Source organism: Ptiloglossa arizonensis, chromosome 9 (assembly GCF_051014685.1).
Source record: "Ptiloglossa arizonensis isolate GNS036 chromosome 9, iyPtiAriz1_principal, whole genome shotgun sequence".
NCBI lineage: Eukaryota > Metazoa > Arthropoda > Insecta > Hymenoptera > Colletidae > Ptiloglossa > Ptiloglossa arizonensis.
Window position 1 is genome coordinate 16,199,606 of NC_135056.1, and position 21,913 is coordinate 16,221,518.

At 46.6% G+C, this 21,913-nt stretch overlaps 1 protein-coding gene across 5 annotated transcripts in view; it reads left to right on the forward strand.

The window, feature by feature from the left end:
• Nucleotides 1-21,913, forward strand: part of Sap47 (Synapse-associated protein 47kD) — a 101,094-nt gene that overhangs the window by 10,005 nt on the left and 69,176 nt on the right. For 2 of the 5 annotated variants that reach the window (XM_076320366.1, XM_076320370.1), the window contains exons 3-4: nucleotides 1,566-1,675; nucleotides 18,807-18,928. In XM_076320366.1, the coding sequence (XP_076176481.1) occupies nucleotides 1,566-1,675; nucleotides 18,807-18,928 (232 nt within the window). The remainder of the gene's footprint in view (nucleotides 1-1,565; nucleotides 1,676-18,806; nucleotides 18,929-21,913) is intronic. The other 3 variants (XM_076320367.1, XM_076320369.1, XM_076320368.1) reach the window with 3 other exon arrangements.

A 21,913-nucleotide genomic window follows, 5' to 3' on the forward strand; every position in this document is an offset into this window, starting at 1 on the left:
GGTGAAATCGGGGCCACTGTAATAAAACTTCGACGGAACACTGTAAAAGAGGATATTACCGGGAAAGATAAATATTTTCGAACGTTTCGAGGAAGACCGTTCGAAAATTATTTCTTTTGATACGTTCCGAGAACGCTCGTACACTCGTGAAAAATTCCAATTACGCAGCGATCGAATCATTCGGCGGTCGAATTATTCAGCGATCAAAATATTCGATGGTCGAATCATTCAGTAGTCGAATTATTTAGCGATCGAATTATTTAGCGGTCAAAACATTCGGTGGTCGAATTATTCGGTGGTTGAATTATTCAGTGGTCAAAATATTCGATGGTCGAATTATTCGGTGGTCGAATTATTCAACGATCGAATTATTCAACGATGAAAACATTCGGCGGTCGAATCATTCAGCGGTAGAAATATTCAATGATCGATGATCGATTCTCCTCGAACCACGATTTCGCGCGATTAATTCGTATCTTTCCTTCACCGTGACGCGTAGAAACGCGAAATCCACGAGATCCACCGCGATGAGTTAAACTCGAGACATAATACGTCGACGTGTTCTCGAATCGTTGACGTATCTCGGTTTGATCTTTCCACGCGAACTTTATTACTCCTTGCTCTTCGGTATCGTCTCACTCCGTTCGAAATACCGGAGGAAAGGAACGTCTTGCATAATGTATTCGGTCGATTGATTCTCCTCGTCGCTGTTAATTTCTCGATAAATGCTCGAAACGGTACGTTCGATACTTGATCGATGAATGTTTAAAACCAAAAGAAAAAGAGAAAAAAAAAAAGAAAAAGGAAATCGAAACCCGTACATTTTCAATAATCATCGCAGTGATTCCAGCAGCAAACGTTTTCGTTCTCGAGGATCTCGTTTAATTATGTATTCGATCGCCCGACGAGACGCAATAAATCGAGAATCTCGAGCAGTTCGCGTACACCGTACCGGACTTGAGTCGTCTCGTTCGTCGATCGTTCCAGGCTGATTTCCAGGAATCCTCGAACGATACTTAGAAGTTAAAACAAAAAACTGGCACGTATCTTCCGATCGTGTACGTCACGCTTCACCTCTAGCTATAGCGAAACTTAGCCGAGATCGATAGAAAGAAAGAAAAAAAGAAAAAAAAAAAGAAGAAGAATACTTCACGTTGAGAGCGCATGTTAGACGTACGTAGCGTACATCGTAGAGGAACGCGCGTTCGCTTTGAGTAATGTAATTTCTAGTTAGCACCAGCGATACTCCGATACGTGATTCACATGCCAGCGTATATGCATCGTATTGCAATTATTGTTGCTTAGTTGCGCGAGTACGTACTTAGATAGAACGTCGACACGGCCCACACTAGCTCACGTAATCATACCTGTGCACTTTAATTTCACCAACGTTTCTTTCGATACGAATTCGTCGCAAGAAAAAAAAAAAGAAAAAAAAAGCGATAATTAACGTTGCAACAGCTTGTCGTGCTTTTCAAATATTGTGTACTTTATTGACCGATAAAGTTGCTTGTGTAGGCGATTTTCTATGTACCACGGACAGTATAAATTGCGTAGTAAAGTAGCCCTCCACCATTTATTTCTTCCAGCGCTACTGGAGGCGCTGATAGCGGACCGGCGAGCTTGGATGGTTCCCCGTCCAACGACAAAAACGGGCCTCAACCATTCGGTGCGGGTGAGTTTTATAAAATACTTAGACGAATGTAGCGCTTACGGACAGGTACGGGATATCTTTGATCAGCTTCGTATAACGTTCACGCTCGACTTTACGAGCGATGTAGCGAGCAACTCGATCCGGTCGTACCTGTCCTACGATGAACGATAGAGGGAAACGTTAAGGGAAGACGAGGGAACTACTCGATAACGTTCAACCTGCCGCGACGTTTCTCGCGTTGCAACGATGCGCTTGCAGCTGACCGCGATTGCACCGTTTTTCCTTCAACGGAATCCTATATATTTTTTCTTCGCACGAATTCTTCGCGCTATTCTTCTGAAAATTGGATTTTTTAATCGCGCCTACTCTTCGTACATCGTTCTTTGTAACGAAATTGAATAATGAATAAAAAATTCCAAATTATGGAATTTCGAATTATGTCCGTTCGAATACGTTTCTCCGGTACAATTGAAAATCGTTCGATATTCGGTGCACCGTACCGTCACGGTGATTGGTGCAAGAGAAAAATATACGATAATGTTAAAAATAACGGTGCATCCGCGAAGGAAGTAACGTCACGGCGTGTTTAATCTTATCGAACGGTTCCGCTTCTACCTCTACCGCATTCGTCCATCGTTGGCTATGAAAAATATATACACGTAGTCGGATCCACCCTTGTGCAACGTCAGTCGCAAAATTCGAGGCGAAGATCCCCCGAACCTCTAACGACTCCGACTCGAGTCTCGAAAGATGAAACGCGAAGCACCGAGCAATCCGACGTAAATTATTTTTAACGGCTATTTACTCTCACGCGTTTGCTTCCCAGGCGTACTTAATCATTTTAACTCGCCGAGTGCCTCGAAAACTACGAGAGAGAAACTTTTAATTAGTTCCAAGTTCACGAAGATGAAAAGACTTCGTTGCCGCGCCGAGAGACCCGGCTCCTCTCGTTATCACCGATAACTCCTTACGACCGATCGAGACGACGAACCGCGTTATTCTCCTTTTCTTTTTATAAACGTAACAAAAACAACCGTGAAACGTTCGCGACGAATCGTCCATTTTGTCGACGGAAAACAAGCCAACTGTTGCGTCCCGAATTCTGTATACGTCGAGGGGGAAAAATGGTACCCTAACATCGTCGATGAAACACGAACACCAGGAGTCATTGTAAAGCGTCACAATGGACACCTTGGAATTCTCCATCTTCGATTTCTCGACTTTCCACTCTCTCTTTGATTTATCAACCCTGATAATACATTCCCCTGCTACCGAGCTGAAAGTCGGTTAGCCTAACCAGACTGAATCGTTTTACATTCCCCACGTTCGAATACTCTTCTTCCATTCCGAATCTTCGATTACCATAGTTTATTAACAAACCACCGTAACCGGTTCTCTTTGCAAACTTACCGCCGTGTTCTCAGCTTGGTTCCGCGACATTAATTTTTAAGAAAATCGATAGTTCGTTACACGCTACAGACCACCGTCTACCGACCAGTTCGAAACTCGTCGGTTCGAATAATCTCGCCTCAAGATCACCGAATCCTCCATAGCCACGGTTACCGGATCTTTTTTATTTCTCGATAAACCCTCGATACCACCGTAACGAGTTCTCGCACAAGTATCTCCGTTCTGAAGACGATTCCGTGAAATCGATTCGCGACCGAGATATTCACGATGCACCGTATGCATCGTCGACTTGCAACTCGAAAGAACGAATGTTGCCTCGCGGCTCGTAGTTAGGTTCTCGCGTGTATCGAAGCTCGTTTCGTGAATCGTTACGAAACCATCGTTGATGCTTGTTCGCGTTGAATTAATCCTGTTCGAGCACTCGAATCCGAGGGCGAACGAATCGTTCCGAAATCGTCTCGTGGAACGTTCGACGTGGCACACGAACCGGTTAGTTCACCCCCGTCGCGCGAAAACGAATCATTTTTCACGGTCTCGGGGCGCGTTTTGCAATCTTAACGAGAATCGTTCGTACAGAGGAAAGCTCTCGCGCATTTCCATGCGCGGCGCGCGTTCTATAGACGCTCGGTGGCCTGTAACCGTTCCTCGGGCACAATAGGGATTTGATTTTCGCGCACGCTCGTATTTCAACGTGCATACTCGCGCGTCGAAAAATCTACAACGACCGGGGGAGTGGGGGGACTGTCTCGAAAGATTCAACGTTCAACTGGGCCCTGTCTCGCAGACGTCTCTTTCGTCCTGTCTCGCAGCCGTCCCTTTCGCCCTGTCTCCGTTTCGCGCGCAACGATGAACTTATCCGATCAACGACGCGACACGGGATCGATAAAGTTTAACGATCTCTGATACCCGCCGGCCGGTGCATCGACGCGATCGAAGGGTGCTGGAAATTATTAAATTAACCATCACGGCAGATTTTTCCGCGAGCTTCTCCCGAGTCTTCCCTTTTTTTCTTAGTTTCCTACCGCTCGCCACCACCGCGGTACTTTATATCCGCCGCGATGAAATCCGTACAACGGGGCTCGTATATTCGAGGGAATTCATTTCGCTGGTACGAGGGGGGTTGGATACAGCGTAGCGTGATTTTTTTTTCTCTCTCTCCCCCTCCGGATGTACAGATAACGCGCCCGTACCGGTGATTTCTTTTTTTTTTTTTTCTTTTTTCTTCTACTCTGTTTCGCGAGAGAACCACCATCGCGATATCGTCGATAATATTTTCGCGGGCACGCCTCTCGTTTCTCTACCCTCGGGCGTTCGAGTTTTCGACGCGAGAGACGAGTTCAATGTACTTCATCGTCAAAACACACTGTGTGTCCACGGTTGGGGAAGGGTGGTGGTGGTTGTGATGGTGGTGAAAAACAAGTATCGTTGCTTACCGACCGGAGAAAATGCTCGACGAGTCTCCCGAACAGTTTCCCCGTGAAATACGAGGTGCTCGTACCGAGGCACGATGAGGCTCAATTACGCGTATAAAATTTATCGTCGATCCGCGGGTGCTCGATTTCATGGAAATTTTCTCTCGGAAAACTCTCGTGTTTTTTTCCTCGATCCGGTTCGATGGAATTTTTTTTTTTTTTTTTTTTTCCCTCCGCTCCGCCACCCTCGCGCGCAAAACGTACATAATAAAGTTCTCGCGATCGCTTTGTTCGTATTCGAAAACCCACGCGCGGTGTGTCGGAATTAAAATGCTCTCGATAACGCGTCTCGAGTTTAATATCCAGCCTGTTCGAGGGCTCGATACTATTAATTGCGATGAAATAACGGAATCTCTCTCTCTCTCTTTTTTTCTCTCTCTCTCGTGATATTTTATAAAACGCGAGCGGAAAGTTGTTCCGCTCGATTGACGGCAATCTCGAGCGACGCCTCGGTGTTTGCGAAAATCAATTTCAATGTGGCGCATTATGCGAAAAAATTCGCAATACTCGCGACGGTTAAGGACCGCGCGATAAAAGCGCCGGCGTTTTCGTAATAGTTGCTTTTACGCGAGCCGCGAGAGCTTTGTTTCGCAGCTTTCGTGGAAATAACGATGGAAACGTTGCCGTTATCGCGCGAAATATTTAATTCTCGGTGGCTAATACACTTTTACACGGAACTCGAATCGAAATATTCGTATCGAGACGTTCGAATCGAAGCGTGTTCGAGTCGAGACTCTCGGCGGTCGAAACACTCGATGCTCGAATTATTCAATGGTCGAATCATTCGACGGTTGAATTGTTCAGCGATCGAAACATTCGATGGTCGAATTATTCAGCGATCGAATTATTCAGCGATCGAAACATTCGGTGGTCGAATTATTCGACGGTTGAATTGTTCAGCGATCGAAACATTTGGTGGTCGAATTATTCGACGGTTGAATTGTTCAGCGATCGAAACATTTGGTGGTCGAATTATTCGACGGTTGAATTGTTCAGCGATCGAAACATTTGGTGGTCGAATTATTCGACAGTTGAATTGTTCAGCGATCGAAACATTTGGTGGTTGAATTATTCGACGGTCGAAATATTCGGCAGTCAAAATTATTGGTGGTCGAATTATTCAGCGATTGAAACACTCGGCGGTCGAATTATTCGACGGTTGAATTGTTCAGCGATCGAAACATTTGGTGGTCGAATTATTCAGCGGTTGAAACATTCGACGGTCAAAACATTCGGTGGTCGAATTATTCAGTGATCGAAACACTCGGCCGAATTATTCAGTGGTCGAATAGTTCATCAGCGAAAATACTCAACGATCGAGAACCGATGTCCCCTCGAACCGTGATCTCTGCGATTAATTTCGCGTCTCCTCCGTCGGATATCGGCGTTAACCGTTGTTTACGTATCTTACAGGTTGGTTAGCTCCGCGCGTAACAAAGTTGCAGAGAAATTTCCTCGAGGACTGTTCCTATCGTATCGATTGGCGTTCATTTATCTCGTACACCACTTTTCTCTCTCACTTTCACCGTATCGCTATGCAACTCTGTCCCCGTATCTCTCAACGAAGATACGGAACTTTGAAATTATACGCGCTTTGTGCAAAGATTCCCCCACCAGCCGTATCATTTTCCCCTCTTTGAACATCGGTTCGATAAAACCCGAACGTGTTCTCGGTAACGTTATTATCTACACGTAGTCGATACATAAAAGCATGCATCTTCGCGCGTTCATTGTTTCCGTAGATTTATCGTTTACCTATATTCCAGCCACGCGGTGGAAATCCACATTAATTTTCTTCCAAATTGAATTCCTTCCCCGTGGCGTTATCGATACACGGGACCACGGTTCGCGATTTCGAGTTCTGTTAATGCACTTTGTCGCATTTATATCGTTTCGAGACTCTTTGCGTGTGTCTCGTCGCTCGACTCGCGACCGACCACCAAAGACACCGCTTGTCTCGAGTTATTAAACGACAGCCTTAGACGTTTATTGCGAGCAACAGGGAAGTTTTCAAGGAGCCGCGTTTACCGAACGACCGGCTTTACCGAATGGTAAAAATGTTATTCTCCAGCGAGATAAGAGTCGACTTAACATCGGGGCGGAAAAATCCGCGCGGAAAATTCACTGGAATAAAATAATCATACACCGAGAAAACATCGGGGAATACCTATTGTGGAACACGAAGGGAAATATGTATCGAGTGTGATCGTTTCGTGTATTCCGTTTGGTACCAGAGAAGTCTTACGGAATAATATATTATTATAACGCGCGTGGGAGTAACTCGATTATCCGGTGAGGCATTCCGCGCCTAATCTAATCGTAATTATACGCCGTGTATCGCGATACGCGAGTTGTCGGATCAAACTCGGGACACATTCCGCGAAGTACACGATTTCGTTAACTTTGAGCACCCGAATCGTCTTCTAATCCAATGGAAAGTTTCAAGAAACTACTAAGAATCTCACGGATTCTATCTACGCAGCGATCGATACGTTTTGTCTTCGGTTGATAGACGATACCGACCCACGCAACGCGATACTTCGATTTTGAATTTTTTTTATTCCCAGTTCTCGCATATACGCGAACCATCGTCTCCGTTGCAGTGTCGTTATCAACCAACCGATGACGCAACAACGATATTTATCTCTTCGTTGAAAGAACACTGTATACAAACACCACAGAATTACCGTCGCGCGTTCAAACCGCTTTTCAATTCACTGGCGAGAGAATCGCATTGTGCGATTATCGAAACACATTTTATTCACTTTCGAAAGTGTACAAAAAGAAATAAATGACCAATCGGAGATTATATTTTGCTTCGAAAAAAAAAAGCAACACTGATCGAACCCGATGTAAAAATCGATTTCACTCGCAATTACAGAATCGTAAGAAAAATCCAAGCTCGATGAAAGAAAAGAAACGAAAAATCCGGTACGAAAACGCGGGTCGAAATTTCGAGCGCGATTAACTTCCCTCGATGATGTTTACATCCCGTAATACCAACGATGAATACTGCTGGGAAATTAGTTGAACCGGTTTAACTGGTCGAATTACCGCACCGCAAAGTGTCCGTAATTCGCGAGTAACTTGAAACGTGTAAATTCGTTTCACAGTTTCGTATCCAGCTCTGGAAACCGTCGTCCGAGGTACAAACTCGGAACGTTTCTTGGTACGCGTTCAATCCGTGGCGATTGGATAATTAATATTAAAGTCCACCGGGCGTTCCGTGCGTTTCCCATTCGCGAGCGGACGAAAAGCACTCGCGCGGAAATCGTCCAGAGTCCCGTCTCGCACCCTCGGGACTCGACCAAGTAGACAAAGATCGGGTCGACCGTGACAAAGAATCGAGCAACGTTTTCCACGAACCTGGGGACCCTTCCTTGTACCAACAGCCGCGTCGAGGGAGGAGAGGACAGACCTCTGAACATTAGCAGGGTGTATTTAATCACCCCGGAAGCGAGGCGTTCGACCCAACGAGCCTAACTTATCCGTGCGCGCGTGTTCGAACGTATTCGTGGAGCCAAACTCTTCGAACGAACGCTACGTTCCCTGTTCAAAGGTGTACGTACGTTTTCTACGAGCACGAATACACCGACAATGCGATTATTCGAACATACAGTCGGCGCACGGACACGAAGTCCTTGAATATTTGAACAAACTGTCTCTTCTATTCGAGTAAACGAAAATTGATATCGGAGATTGTTCTCTTGCCCGAATTGTACGTTTCCCTATCGGGTTCAACTGTACTGGAACGGTCGTATTTTCGAGAAAAGATTAGAAGATTCGATCGATCGGCGAAAGAGTTGTGCGATGTTTCCAAGAAAAGATCAGAAGAAAGAAGATTCGATCGGGGAGAGAATCTTCCTGTCGTGTTTTAAAGAAAAGATTAGAAGAAAGAAGATTCGATCGGTGAGGAAAGTTTCGTTGTACTTTAAAGAGAGGACCAGGAGGAGAGGAAAGATCAACACGGGGTAGAGTATCGGAGGTAGTCCCTTTGTATCGACGAGAGAGACAGACACCATGACAAGTCACCGAATGGTGACGTGGTCGTTGACCGATATTGTAATTCTCTCGGTTAAGACGGTACGTCTCTGTACAGTTCTCTCTCGGTTTCTCCGGTAGAAACAAAATTCCAGGTTGGAGACATCCAGGTGTCATTGTTAACCTTTCATCGTGATTTTCGAAGCCATTGCTCGTACCTTCGTAGACATCGTTGCGGCATTATCACCTCGGAGGGTAACTTTTGTTCGCCACCGAGTGACACGTTTCTTCCTCGCTGGATCCAAGTTGGACTACTTAACGAACTTCGTCGACGCGTTACGACGAAATGGCCACTGCTCGTGAAACGAAAGAAAATCTACAAGAAAGTTCGATGCAGTTCCGCACCATCTAAGACGTATCCGTGGAACTCAGTTAACGACCTAATGCAATGGAACCGCGTCGATCGAAGAGGAGGAGAGACACGTTCTTGTTCACCGAGGACAACACCGGTCGACGCGACAGAATGGAAGCAATCTCCCTAACGTCGTTAACCAGCGAAGGAAACTTTGCTCGCGGAAACGAAACAGTCGTTGCATAATGCCCCGGTTCAACCGACGAAATTCCGTGAGTTCTGGGATTCACGCGGTTAGACGACCAGCGAGGATTTCCTCTCGCTCGGATTGTCCCGGAAAGAAAATAAGAACGCCGAATCCGTGGTTCACAAGCGTCCTGAACCGTCTTCGCCAGGTCGGAGAGAAACGGGGGGACATGCAATTGAGAAGTTATTCCGGCCGGCACCGTCGAAGAAGAAGTTCCCTCGCGGTAAAAAAAAAAGAGAGATTCCGGAACGCGGCGGTTGCGGCCCCAATAATGCGTCGTCTCCGCCAGAGATTCAATTCCGAAAGCGACCGCTTTTTCCACAGGATTATATTAAGTCCCCGGTAATATTCCGGGACGCGGGCGGCGTGTTTGTACTCGAATCGAGGGAGGATTAACGGGAGCGCGCGTCGAGTGGAGCCGAGAAAAAGAAAAAAAAAAAAAAAAAAGAAGAAAAAAGAGAAGTTCGTAGGATCGACTCGTCCTTGGCCCAGAGGGCGCGAGAGACATCTTCGATCCTCGATAGTGGAGCACCGGGACGATGGAAACGAATCGAAAACGATCGTCGAGTAGAGTTTAGAAGAGAAAGAGAGGAAAGAGAGTAGGGGTTAGAGGACACGTTCTTGGAGGAGGAGGCATCGGTGACGCCTTCGATTCTCGATAATAGAGCACTGGGAGGATAGAAATAAGTCGAAAACGATCGTCGAGTAGAATCCGGAGAGAAAAAGAGAGAAGAATTGGAATCGGAGGATCGAATCCTCGTTGACTAGGTCACGCACCGGTGACGCCTTCGATCCTCGATAACGGAGCATCGGGAGCAGCGCGAAAATGGTTACCGAGTAGAGTCGAGGAAAAGAGATCGAAAAAAGAGTAGGAATTAGAGGATCGACTCGTCCTTGACCCAGAGGGTGCAAGAAACACCTTCGATTCTCCGATAATAGAGCACCAGGGGGGTAAAAAGTCGTCGAGAATGTTCTCGACGACCGTATTCGTACAGATCGGTGTATCCCCGATGTCTGAACGTAGGTGGATAACACACAGGGAACTGGCAAGGGGTCCTCTCAACGTACGAAACGCTGGCCACGAATTTCCTCGAGCATAACCGGATCCAGTCAGCAAGTAGCCGTCCTTCGACGTCGAGGGGTTGGACCCCCATCTTCGTCGATCAATACGAACTCAGCCGAGCGACTTCTCTCTCTCTCTCTCTCTCTCTCTCTCTCTCTCTCTCTCTCTCGCAAATAAACGAAGGGCCGGGGCATGTGCACACGGAGATTCACGCGCCTCTTGTTTACCGGAAATTCTCGCCTTTTTTCCCTACCGAATTGTCCTGCTCGCGTTCACCGGATCGGTTTTATTATTCCCGTGTACGCGAGAGATCGGTTTTACCCTTCTCGGGTTCCGGAGATCAATTTCGTCCACCATTTTCCGAGACCGTTCGGGAAAACCGAGAAAACCGGTCAAGGCTGCACGGTGGGTTTTTCGTGATCATAGAGACGATATCGGTGGGTTGGGGCAGCGGTAACGAGAGAATTTCAACCTATGAAATTCAAAACCCAAACGTCAGTCGCACAACGTGCACCCGTAGGGATTTCGTTTCTAAAGCGCGCACGCACCTCTCCGCGTACACCAAGGATGATAATTCCCAATGACGGATTCCGTGTGGGCGTATCGTCCTGTCCCCTACCCTCCCCCTGTTTGCGCTCGAATCATCCAGCCCCCTTTTTGCGCGCGACCAAGGGGGTGGTCGACGCGCGCTTCTGCAAATTTTTGCCGCCTCGTGTTACGCGGCTGGCCGCGCATGGGTCAAGGTTGTCCCAGCTAGTGCGTTTCAACAGAAATCTAGGTTGTCCGATGCCACTGAAACTTTTTTCCGCGTTTTCGCTCGGTCGCGGCCGCGCGAGACCGTAATCAGATTACCTTTCGCCACCGTTCCGCCTCTCGTTAATGGCAAACGCACGGTACCTCTGAGTTTCCCATTATTTCGCGGGATTCGTTCGAGGTCTCTCACAGAGACGAATTTCCGTGGAATTTTCATCGCCACGTATTGCGTTTCATCCATGGCGAGAACGGATACGAAAAGTTTCGTGTATCGTCGCATCGATCCCATTGATCGAGAACCGAGCTATTGCGACAACCCGGGCAAAGGGAGCTGCAACTGGAGGAGCAACTGACTTCGACGAGACGCATCGTTGGACGTAACAAGTGCTGCGCCTTCGCAAACTACACATTTTTTTCACCGATTCGCTTTGCGTACAGTACTCTGGTCGTGTTTCACGGAAGAGATATACTTTGCTCTACGGAGTTTTCCATGGAAGTTTGCTCCTGGGTCGTTCTTTCAGCTGGAGTTGAATCCTCGCGGTAGACCACGGGGACCACTGGGTCCGTACGGGCCCCGTAACTCGATCTCGCTCTCTAGAATATTTCGAATAAAAATTCCATTACTTTACTCTACCTTTCTTAATTTCCAAGGAGAGTGGCATTAACGGTATAATTAAGCAAAAGCCCCTGGGTTCGGAGAGACTCGGTGAGGGTTAATTCCACCAGAGACCGGACCCGGTATCGGTTCCGAAGGTTCCTCGGTGTCGGCGAGAATTTCACCAGTTTTTCAACCGGGACGAGCTTCACCACCATCGATCTTTTTCTATAATGGAGGCTGCATTCTTGAACGAGGTCTCCGGAGAGACATTAATCCCGAGTCGGGGAAAATTGTGTTTGCCTCCGACAAACAATCGTTAAATCGTGCAAATTTAATGGACCACTCGCCGGTTAATTGCACGCACTAATTATTCCGCAGTCGTGGCTCGGTTTTAATCAACGCCGACGTATTCCTCGACCTTCGTGCTTCTCGAGCTGTTTTTCGCGGTTTTTTCCCTCGGTTATTTTCAATTGGTCGATTTTTTGAATATCGTCGCGCAAGCGTACACGATTCTACACGACCGGAACACACTCTCTCTTCGTAATTCCGGAACACCTGGTCGCGAAGCATTCGACAATTCGTTCGATTTTGTTCGGTTTCCATCGATAAGAAGTAACGCGAAAGTTATTATTTCGTGTAGCTGCCACGTCCCCGTGCGAATCAAATTTTAAACGAGTTTGCAGCCCGTTGAAAAAGTCTTGGAAACAACTAACCGAAGTAACAATAAAAGAACGTACCGGATAAAACTATTTCGGTAAATAGTCGTCTGTTGCGGCTACGTCCGATATTATCGATTTTAAAATACTCGTTTGACGAAGCGACGCGATAGCTTGTGGCTCAGTGTGTGTGTGCGTGTTTTTTTATTTTTTCCATGGTTACGTGGGACGAAAAAGAGGAAACGGATAGGGAGACGATGCAATTATCGATAACCGCTGTATTTTCTGTAATTTTAGCGACAGTGTGTTCGCACGATCCGAAACTTTGACATTTTGACGCGTTTCCCGACTCTGGCTTGCGGTTTTGTTTAATTCTGAATTCAATTTATGAATTTCGTCCCCCATGCGTGGGCACACGTTGCTCTATATACGTATGTATATTTTTGAAGGTCAATTTCGAAGTAACTTTGGACAGCGGTGGTCCCGGGTCCGTTTTAACCTACGCAGTGTTTGCATCACAACAGCTGTAGCCGTTGACCCGCTTTTCCGCTCGCTGCGATTGTCGAAATAAATAAATACGAAATTTATAAATTTAATAACGTGAAACTTTGATGAAAAGCCACTTCAAATGTGAATTAATAAAACGTAGGTTTGGATCGGGTTTGCGTCGGTGATTCGAGAGTTAAATAAAACTGTTTTCAAAGAGGTCTCGAATGGAAGGTTTAAAATTGTTCGTAACAAATGCGAACGAAACCATAAAATTGACGATTCGCGAACGAAACCATAAAATTTAACAATTCAACGCGCCCGGTCTTCGTATTGGCTTCGACCTTCTACCGTTACCAATTTTTTGTTTGTTTTTTTTTTTTTTTTTTTTTCAAAATTTAACGCTCGAGAAAAAATTCATAAATAACGGTACGCGTTGGCTTCGTTCCACTGTTAACTTGTTTTTCAAAGTTTAACTCGCGAGAAGAAATTCACGGATAACAATGGCCCTCGAAATAATAATTCGCCGATATCGTTTCGCGCGTATAATGGAAAAATCGCTCGCGATTGCATTTACAACGCAATATCTGGATTCTCTTTGCACACCGTCTTGAGAGAGGAGGATTACCACGGGTTTAGTGGCCAGATCGAAGATGCTAACGAGTCGTTCGTCGTTCGGAAACAAGGGCTGAGTTAGCCACTAGAATTAATTACCGGATCGCGAACTTGCCGAGTCCCGTTGCGCGTGATTTCATCGTCGTTCGAACATCTCTCGTACGAAATACACGGTGGTTCAAAATTCTTCATAGAAATGGAACGAGCTAGAATTCACGGCTCGAAACGAGAACGAATAATAAGAAAATTGCATCGTTTACGCAAAAAATGCATTCGAAGATATTAAACGAGCGTGCATCTAACCGATAACAAACCTTGCACCGTACCGTCGCGAACGTGAACGATAGTTTTAATGGTAAACCTATACGAAAAGAATCACATTAATTTCTAGATATTTTCCCCATTACTCGATCTTCGAATGGATTTCTCCCGAACACAGCCTCCCCCCTCGATGCAATTTTCACATTCCATATTTTCGTCTCGTTTCCTGCCACGGAATCCCTGAAATCCCTTTCGTGGAAATTTTTTTACTCACGGTGTACATCCCGCTGAACCACAAAGGGAAGCGTCGGTTCGAAGGATTCCGCGGGAAACCGCGCGCGCGGAACGCTCGAGAGTCGTTCGACGGGAAAAACGGTGAAAAAGAATTCTTTCCTCGTTATCGGGAGTCTTTGGAAACTCGTGGGGGTCTTCCGCGTCGTCCTCGACGGGTTCAACGGGTTCTTTGACCGGCGTCTCGGAAGACAGGACCACCTCGGGGTTCGACGACATCGTCTAGCTAGCGAGCGAGCGAGCAAGAAGAAGAAGAAGAAGATGAGGGTTCGTTGACTTCGGGGAGTCGTAGTTCTCCCCGGTGCTTCACGGTAAAAGAGCGAACAAGTAATCGAAATTCGAGAATCGCTAAATTCCTGTATCGTATTTTCAGTTTTCCGGCCGAGAGCTCTTTCCACGTTTAACTCGAACGCGACGGGAGCAAGGGAGAGAAACGAGCGCGAGCTTCCTCGCTCGAGGTCGTTCGAGAACAACAAATACCTGCTCCTATTACGGGCTTCTCTTGCCTCCTGTGCTCGCTTTTCACAAGAATGCTTCGGAGATTTTCCACCTCGGCTATCATCGAAGTTCAATGCACCGACGGTGCAGTGACTCCCGGTAATAAATCGAATAGGATAACGCAGGAAGAAGAAGCCGGGCCGGATTTCTACGGCGGCGGGGGTCAAACGCTAAATCCATTTCTCCTCGGCTAAGATCGTACGTAGGATTATTAAATCATTTAGAAGATGGAAGGAAGAGGCTGCTAACTTTATTTACCGTTGCATCCGGTACCGAGAAATGTATTCCCCGAGACGAGCTCCCGGATAGTTTTCTTCACCGTGGAACGACGAGCAGTCGCTTTTAATTCACGTAGTAACCTGGGTCTGGGTTAGGTCTGGGTCTTCTCGGACCCGTGGTGACTTATTCGATTGCATTTTTAGCGTAGATCTTCCATGAAAAATCAGAAACTTACTATACGCAATCCTCGAAGCGTTATCTCGACTTTGCCCGAATAGATCCTTGCACACCTACTTACGTTTGTGTTAAGAAGAGGGGACTGGTGCTTAGTGTACTTGAATTTGTAACGACAAAGGAGTAGACTATTTTAGCGAACGTACGGTCCGTTCGAGGATTCGAATTCGTCTCTTTGTAGCGTCGAACGTCGACTTTTCGAAAGTTTCGATCGACGGTGTCTAATGTAATGGAAATGGTAAAATAGCATTGGATTTGTGGTTACGAAAGGTTGGAAGAGACGCGAGGGTGAGGTAAGGTAGGACGTCTACCCTCTTCGAGTACGTGCACTGCACCTGGACGCTCTAATGCCGACTTGGGAATTTCCCCGGTTGCAACTCACGTGCCGGTGAAGCGCGCGGTGGCGTCAGTTGCTCCACTGGCGCGCGGGTACCGAGCCATTTTCTCGAGTCGTTGATTTTCCTGGTTAATTTCGCCCCTTAGCGGAAGCTACGACGAAATAATAGAATTCTTTCTACGAAATGTTCGTGCTGGGTGAAATTAAAGTTGCGTGTGGACCCAAGATCACCACCCCGTGATCGCTCAAAGTGTTAATATCGCGAGTGTTGGAAGCGTCTCGCGATAAAGCGATTCGATTCTTACCGCGAAATCCATCGTCACTTTTGTGTGTGTCTGTGTGTCTGTGTGTGTTCACGCGCGGGTTTCGTTTTTCCGTTTCTCGGTACCGCTCCCGACGCGGGAAACTGGCGCGAGGTTAACGCCAGCCAAGTGTGCAAGGTCAGCGTTTGATTAAATGCCCGTCGACACGTCATATAATTTCGGCGTCGCGTTTTATTTGCGTTACGGTCACAGAGATCGTTTCAGCGGCTCGATTTCGGTTACTCGGTAAAAAATTGGAGAGAAACGTGCGGTTAACGCCCGTATCGCGTACACCTTTCTCCCCTCGCGAGAAGAAATAAAATAAATCAAGAGTATCCGCGGGCCTGGTTATTACGAGCAAGGATTCATCGATAAGAGCGCGCGTTGCGTTTCGCGAATCGTGCAGGGGAATTCCGAAACAATTGCTCTACGAAGCGTTTAAAGAAGCAGCTGTGACGCCCTTCTTCCACTTTGAGAGATAAATAATAATCCACCGACGAGAAAATGATTCATTAACTGCGAACGCAAAGTTGCATCAGCACAGAGGGAACGGTGCATTTGCTTCTCGTTTATCGTTGCTCGGTGTTTTCTAAAAAAAAGAAAACGAATGCAATCGTACCGGTCTAGACACCGGATTTTTTCAACGTACTTTCGAAACTTAATTCAATTTAGAACCCAGAACCGTGAGACGTAATTTCTTCGTAGTACATTGCACTCTGCAACGATCAGCGCACTTTTTCCATCTCGGAGTAACGTGCCTCGTAATCTCTAGGGGCCGCATAACTTTTTCAATTTTTCAAAAGGTACAAATGTGCGACGTACGCTCCTCTTCGAGACACCCTTCGCTTGTTCGAGTTCCCGCCGAGGTTCGCGCCGGTGAATTTGAAATTATCTTCGGTCGAGGTGTTTCTGAAATTCCATCGGAACGAAAATTCCCCGCGGTCGATAATTGTCGGGTTTCCGTAAAATAGCATCCTCGTCGATAAACGCGTAATCCTCTCCCGTGTTTGTCCCCGTCGTTCGAAATCGGTTTTCATCGCTATTAAAATCGTCCACCCGACGAGAAGCGGCTCTATCGACCGGGTCGTGCGCTCGAGTCGTCGCGAACCGATTACGCGAGGTTGCATCGTCATCCATCGTGTACGCGAGGGTCCCCCCTGTCCTCTCGATGACTGCTGCTCCCGGAGAGCAATCGAGACCGCGGTCGAGAGCGTTACGTCAGTGATTGCTCGCTGCGTTCTCGTGGAAGCTTCGACTCGCGTCGGTTTCACCTTGAGTAGTCTTCGTCGTGGAATCGTGCGAAAAAGTCGTTCCGTCGTCGACCTGGAACGCGATACACGTTTCGTTACGATAACGTTCTCGAGGTACGACGAGCCACGTCCCGGTGTAAAACAGTCTCGTTCCACGGTCCCGTGAACCTCACGAGTCACCGCGAATCGCACCGAGAAATCGTCTCTGCGACGAATTGCACCCGGATCGACACCAGACGACACCAGGTGGTACGCTAATTCGTAGCCGTTTGGTAACGTGCCAACGTTTCGACGAAGGTTGAACCGTGACCGGACCTCGTTGTATTTTATTTCCACGGTCGCTCGACCGTGAATCGACCACCGAGAATCGCGCCGAACGCGGTTCTCGAGTTACATTTCCGTTGAGAATTTTCCTCCGGCGGGGTACACACCTCTAGAAAGGAAAAACTGTACACAACCGAGAACGAACGGCGTAGAAGAGAGAGACGACGAAGCCTCCACGCGAATCGAAGTGGCTCAATTCGGTTGATTAAATTGGCCTCGATTTACGTTCGAGAAGTGAGTTACCGAGCTTCTTCGTTACCACGCCCATGGTTTTGTGCGTGCTCGCTCGCGACTAATTTTACCAATCGGAGTTTCAAACGGTGCGTTTCCGCCGTGAAAAGATCCCCCCCGAGTTCATCAACGGGGAGAAACACCACGCGAGGCTAGATACACCACGCTCGAAGAGAAAACTTTCCGTGTTTCACGGCACTTGTTCGGTATATCGAGAATCTCGAAAAATTCACTCTCAACGTTAGCTCGGATCGGAGATTGACATGATACTGCGCACCGTGAGCTACTCCGTCAGGTGCCAATTAGGTGGCATCGTGCATAAACGCGAGAGGAGGTCTCGTCTTGGAAACATTAGAAAAGGTGCGACTGAGAATATTAAATACGACTGTTGCGATCGTTTCGATGGAAGGTAATTCTCGAAATTTCTCGACGTTGTAACAATTCGTTTGTAATGTTTACTTTATAAACGAACGGAGAGTAACCCAGTGGGCTACACTTTGCCGGGAAACGAAGGAAAGGTTAACACGGTTGGTTCTCGGTGTTGCTCACCGATGTTCGTCTTCGTTTCTCGACAGAATCGGGTCGTTGGTGGAAAGTCGTTTCGTACATTCGCGAGGAACGCGTAAACACATTCGCGGTGTAACGCGAGACGATGCGGTAGCGAGGCGAGCGATTTTCGCGCGAGGAGCAAGAAAACTATTCTCCGGCCTGATTCGCGATTTCTCGATTCGATCGCGTTGTTTATAAATATCCACGTCGCGAGGATATCCGCCTTGCTCGGTGTCCTATTTTTTTTTTTTTCTATTTTCGAAACATCGTTTCGAGAATCGAAGTCTCCGGTGGTTACAAAAATTGTTATTCCCTCGATTTATTTTCGCGTTTCGCGGTCGCGCGCTCATCGCGGTGCATTCTCAATTTTGTCACCCAGGGGATACGAAAATTCTGACGTGTCGAGTCCGCCAACGCAGAAAACAGTTCCACGAGTATTTTTTTTCCATTTTTTTTTTCTCCGAGACCTTTTCCGATTCGCCGTGGAAATAACGTCGTTAGATATATATATATTTTTTTCTTTTTTTTTTTACACGGTCGAAATTCAGCTCGCCCGGGGAAACGCACAACCGGGGATCAGAAATTCCACCATCCGCGCGGTGTTTCACCCGTTTTGGTGTTTTATCTCTCTCCAGCGACGGAATAACATTACACGATCAGCCGTTGCCCGGCAAGACGGTAACACGGCTCGCGTGAATTTTCCTCGTCGGGGTGCTTAGTTTTCGTCGACCATCGCTGATAAATGGCAGAATCCCCGGGAAAAGATCCCCAGCGTGAGATCCGACTGACGTATCTGGGTTAGAATACCGGCTTTTCCCCGTGCCTGTAGCGCTATAGCTCGCTTTTCCACCTGGTTAGAACGACTTTTCCCGCCTTTGGTAGACGTTCTCTTATTTTCTTTTCTCTCTTTTTTTCTTTTCTTCATCTTCCTTCGCGGTATCCCCTTGTGTTGCCTCCCCATTAAATTTAAGCTGCCGCGGATAACGTATCATTCGTTCTCATTATACTCGTTTTCCGTTGCAGTTTCCACGAAGGCGTTGGAAGGCGCAAAGAGCTTGGGCGGACTTTTGTACAGCGCCGTGAACAAGGCCAGCAAGACCGTCGTTGAGGCAGGCGTCAAGATCAAGAAGACCGTCGAGGAGAATGTAAGTAACGATTGAATTTTGTTTTACTTTTTTTTTTGTTCTTCCTTCCATAGTTTTATCTTCTAATCTTATAATCCGTCGAGATAGGCACGCACGAGCGCGAAACGTCTCCCTTTGTCCCGGATGGAAAATGTTTTTCGAATAAAAGCCAACGAACAAAAGCAAACGCGCTGCGCCTGATAGATTTGCTACGTTTATTCGATTGAACGGGTATTTTTCGCGTTTTTTTCTTTTTTTGTCACTCTCCATCGCGAAATGTTCCGCGACTCGAATTATAAATTTTCAATGCAACGAACGTGTTATCGGCGAGATTCTTTTCAACCTTTGCTCGCTCGAAACCTTTCACCGGGACAACAAATTTCGTCCATCTTCGTTCGACCAGCCCGGAATCTATAAACGATTTTTAATCTTCGTTTCACTGAACATTCATCGGATCGCCCACTGAGATATCGTCGCGAACGTAGTTTGAAAATTGTCGCGCTTCACGATGGATTCGTGAATCGAGCGCACAGTTTCCATTGGAAATTTTTTTCTATCCCATTATCGAAAGCAACATCGATAACTGAACTTTTGAAAGGATTCGAATGCTCTGAAATTTCATCATTTTTGAAACAGCGAGCAACGAAGAAAAACATTGTTCTCTCTTCTCTCTTGTACGCTATTGATATTTGCGTTACGTTGCAACGTAAATAATAATAACTCGATAGGTACGAAAATATGAAATAAATCCGAGTGTTTAATCGTTCCGTAGTTACCGGCCCCGGACAACAACCGGATACAAACGTATCGTTGAAAAATTCATCGAAAAGCTTTTTCATTAAATCGCTTTTATTAAAATTCCCCCGGAACCCTTTCAGCAACGATTGGTGGAAATTTCGGTAGTTTCCCGGTCCGTGGAAAGTTTGTCTCTTTTTTTTTTATTTCCCGTTGAAAAGCGAACCGGTTGGCTACTGTTCGAAAACACGAGCAACGTGTTTGATTTCTGGGCACAACACCATGGGCTGGCGCGCATGGTTGAATCGCGCAACAAGTTTAACTTCGCAGCTTTTTCGACGACCGACGACGAAATTTTCCCAATAATACCGTGGGCCATTGTCGTCGCGGAAAACGTTTGCGGAGAGATCTGTTTTCCGCGTGGTATTCGAGAGTTTAATTCCGTGGACTTGGACTCCTTCGTTCGTCGAGTTTCTCCCTCCTCTTCGATGAACCGTGATAATTGGAGCGAGCGTATCGTCTTATTTCCGTTCGGGGAATAAATCTCCCGACCGAGTGGAAAATAATTTCCCCTGTATCGGGACGGTGAGGAAAAAGAAGAAGAAAAAAGAAAAGAAAAAATAGAAAGAAAGATAGATAGACAGAAAAAGAAAAAAATTGGAAAACTCGAAGCAAAGAAATCGTCCGAGCGTCTACGTCGCGACGTCCTTGACGGATCCGGCTCGTTGGATCGCAGAAGGGACGAGTTAACGTGTTTGCATTCAAGAATCGTGATCCAGTTATCGGATGATTAATCCGTCGTCGCTAACGAAGCTGATAAAACACGACAGAATCGCAGGGTCAGTGTTAAACGTTGGACAATTACTCGGCGGATCGATTCATTTGTAACTGTTATTACGTATGTACATTCGCTGTAAATGAGATGAAATTGACGTATCGAGTCTGGTTCTCGTTAATTACTTTGGCATTTACGATGATGATAATAACGATATCGGATTTATTAGACGGTTGCGTGCAACGTGTACTGCGAAACGATCGAAATTGCTACAGTTGCAAAAACTTGTACAAACGGTGGCTGTTCCGTTAAAAATTTCCCTGTCGGCTCCGTTCCTCTCGTTCCGAGGTTTATCAATATTTAGACACGCGAACCGGAGAGGCGCGAATATTCGAGAATTTCGTTCGTTCGTTCGTTGGTTCGTTCGTTGATTCGTTCGTTCGCTCGCGGGGAAATATCATTTCAATTCGGATAATGCGCTCGATGAAACGGAGACGTGGCTCTGGATATTTTCCGAAGGAAGGAAATCACCGTACATTTTCCTAAGCGTCGCTATTCATTCGCATCCCGACACGCCGACAATTTTTCCGCGTTACGCGTTTGCTTCTCGACCTTGCGTTCGTCGTTTCACGATTCTCGAGATCATTCCCTCTCGTCCCGGTACACGATCCCGTTGAAAAGCGAGCTTCTCGATAGAGATTCCACGAATCGTAGCCATACAGCGACCCTGCGAGTTCCATGAACTTGCACGAAGGTCTATCCACCCCGAAAGGTTGTTAAACTTTATTTCATCGAGAACGGATATTTTTTTTTCCACCGTGTTATCGAACCGGAACAAACCGCGGGATATTAATGTTTGCTCGCGATCCGTTTCGGTGAAATGCAACGAACTCTCGACGATCGTTTCATAAACGACCTGCGCTTCACCTTCGAAACCCAATACCTGACGAATGGGATGACCTGAACGCGTGTACGATAGTTCGACACACGCATGGAAATATATGTACATGTTCGAGGAAGTAAATCTACGCACCAAAGTGGGTAAAAAGTATTTTATCAACCCTATTCTTCGAGTTACGATCGTAGAGAGTGTTCAGAGTGCGAGAGAATAGATTCTTCAAAGTCCAATTATTCTTCAATGCTTACTCTGTATCTCCTGTACATTCTGTTCCTTTCAAAGGTAAATTTCTCATCTCCGCACAGTACATTGTTATCTCCCGACGAGCACACGATAGATTTTTTAAACGGTCTCGAAATAAAAGATGTCGGAGGACAAAGGGGACACTTACAACTTTTTCACTTTGAACTTTGAACGTTTCCTTCGATCGTTCCTAACTCGAAAATTAAGGAGTATGTAGGACACACGTTCGTCGGACCTTCTTTACCCCTTCTAGTGTGTAGACTCGCCTCCTCGAGCCGAGAAAAGCATTTTTGAATCGCCCTGTACAGTTTCCTCGAACACTCGATGGCTGAAATTCTCTGAAATTCATTCTCGC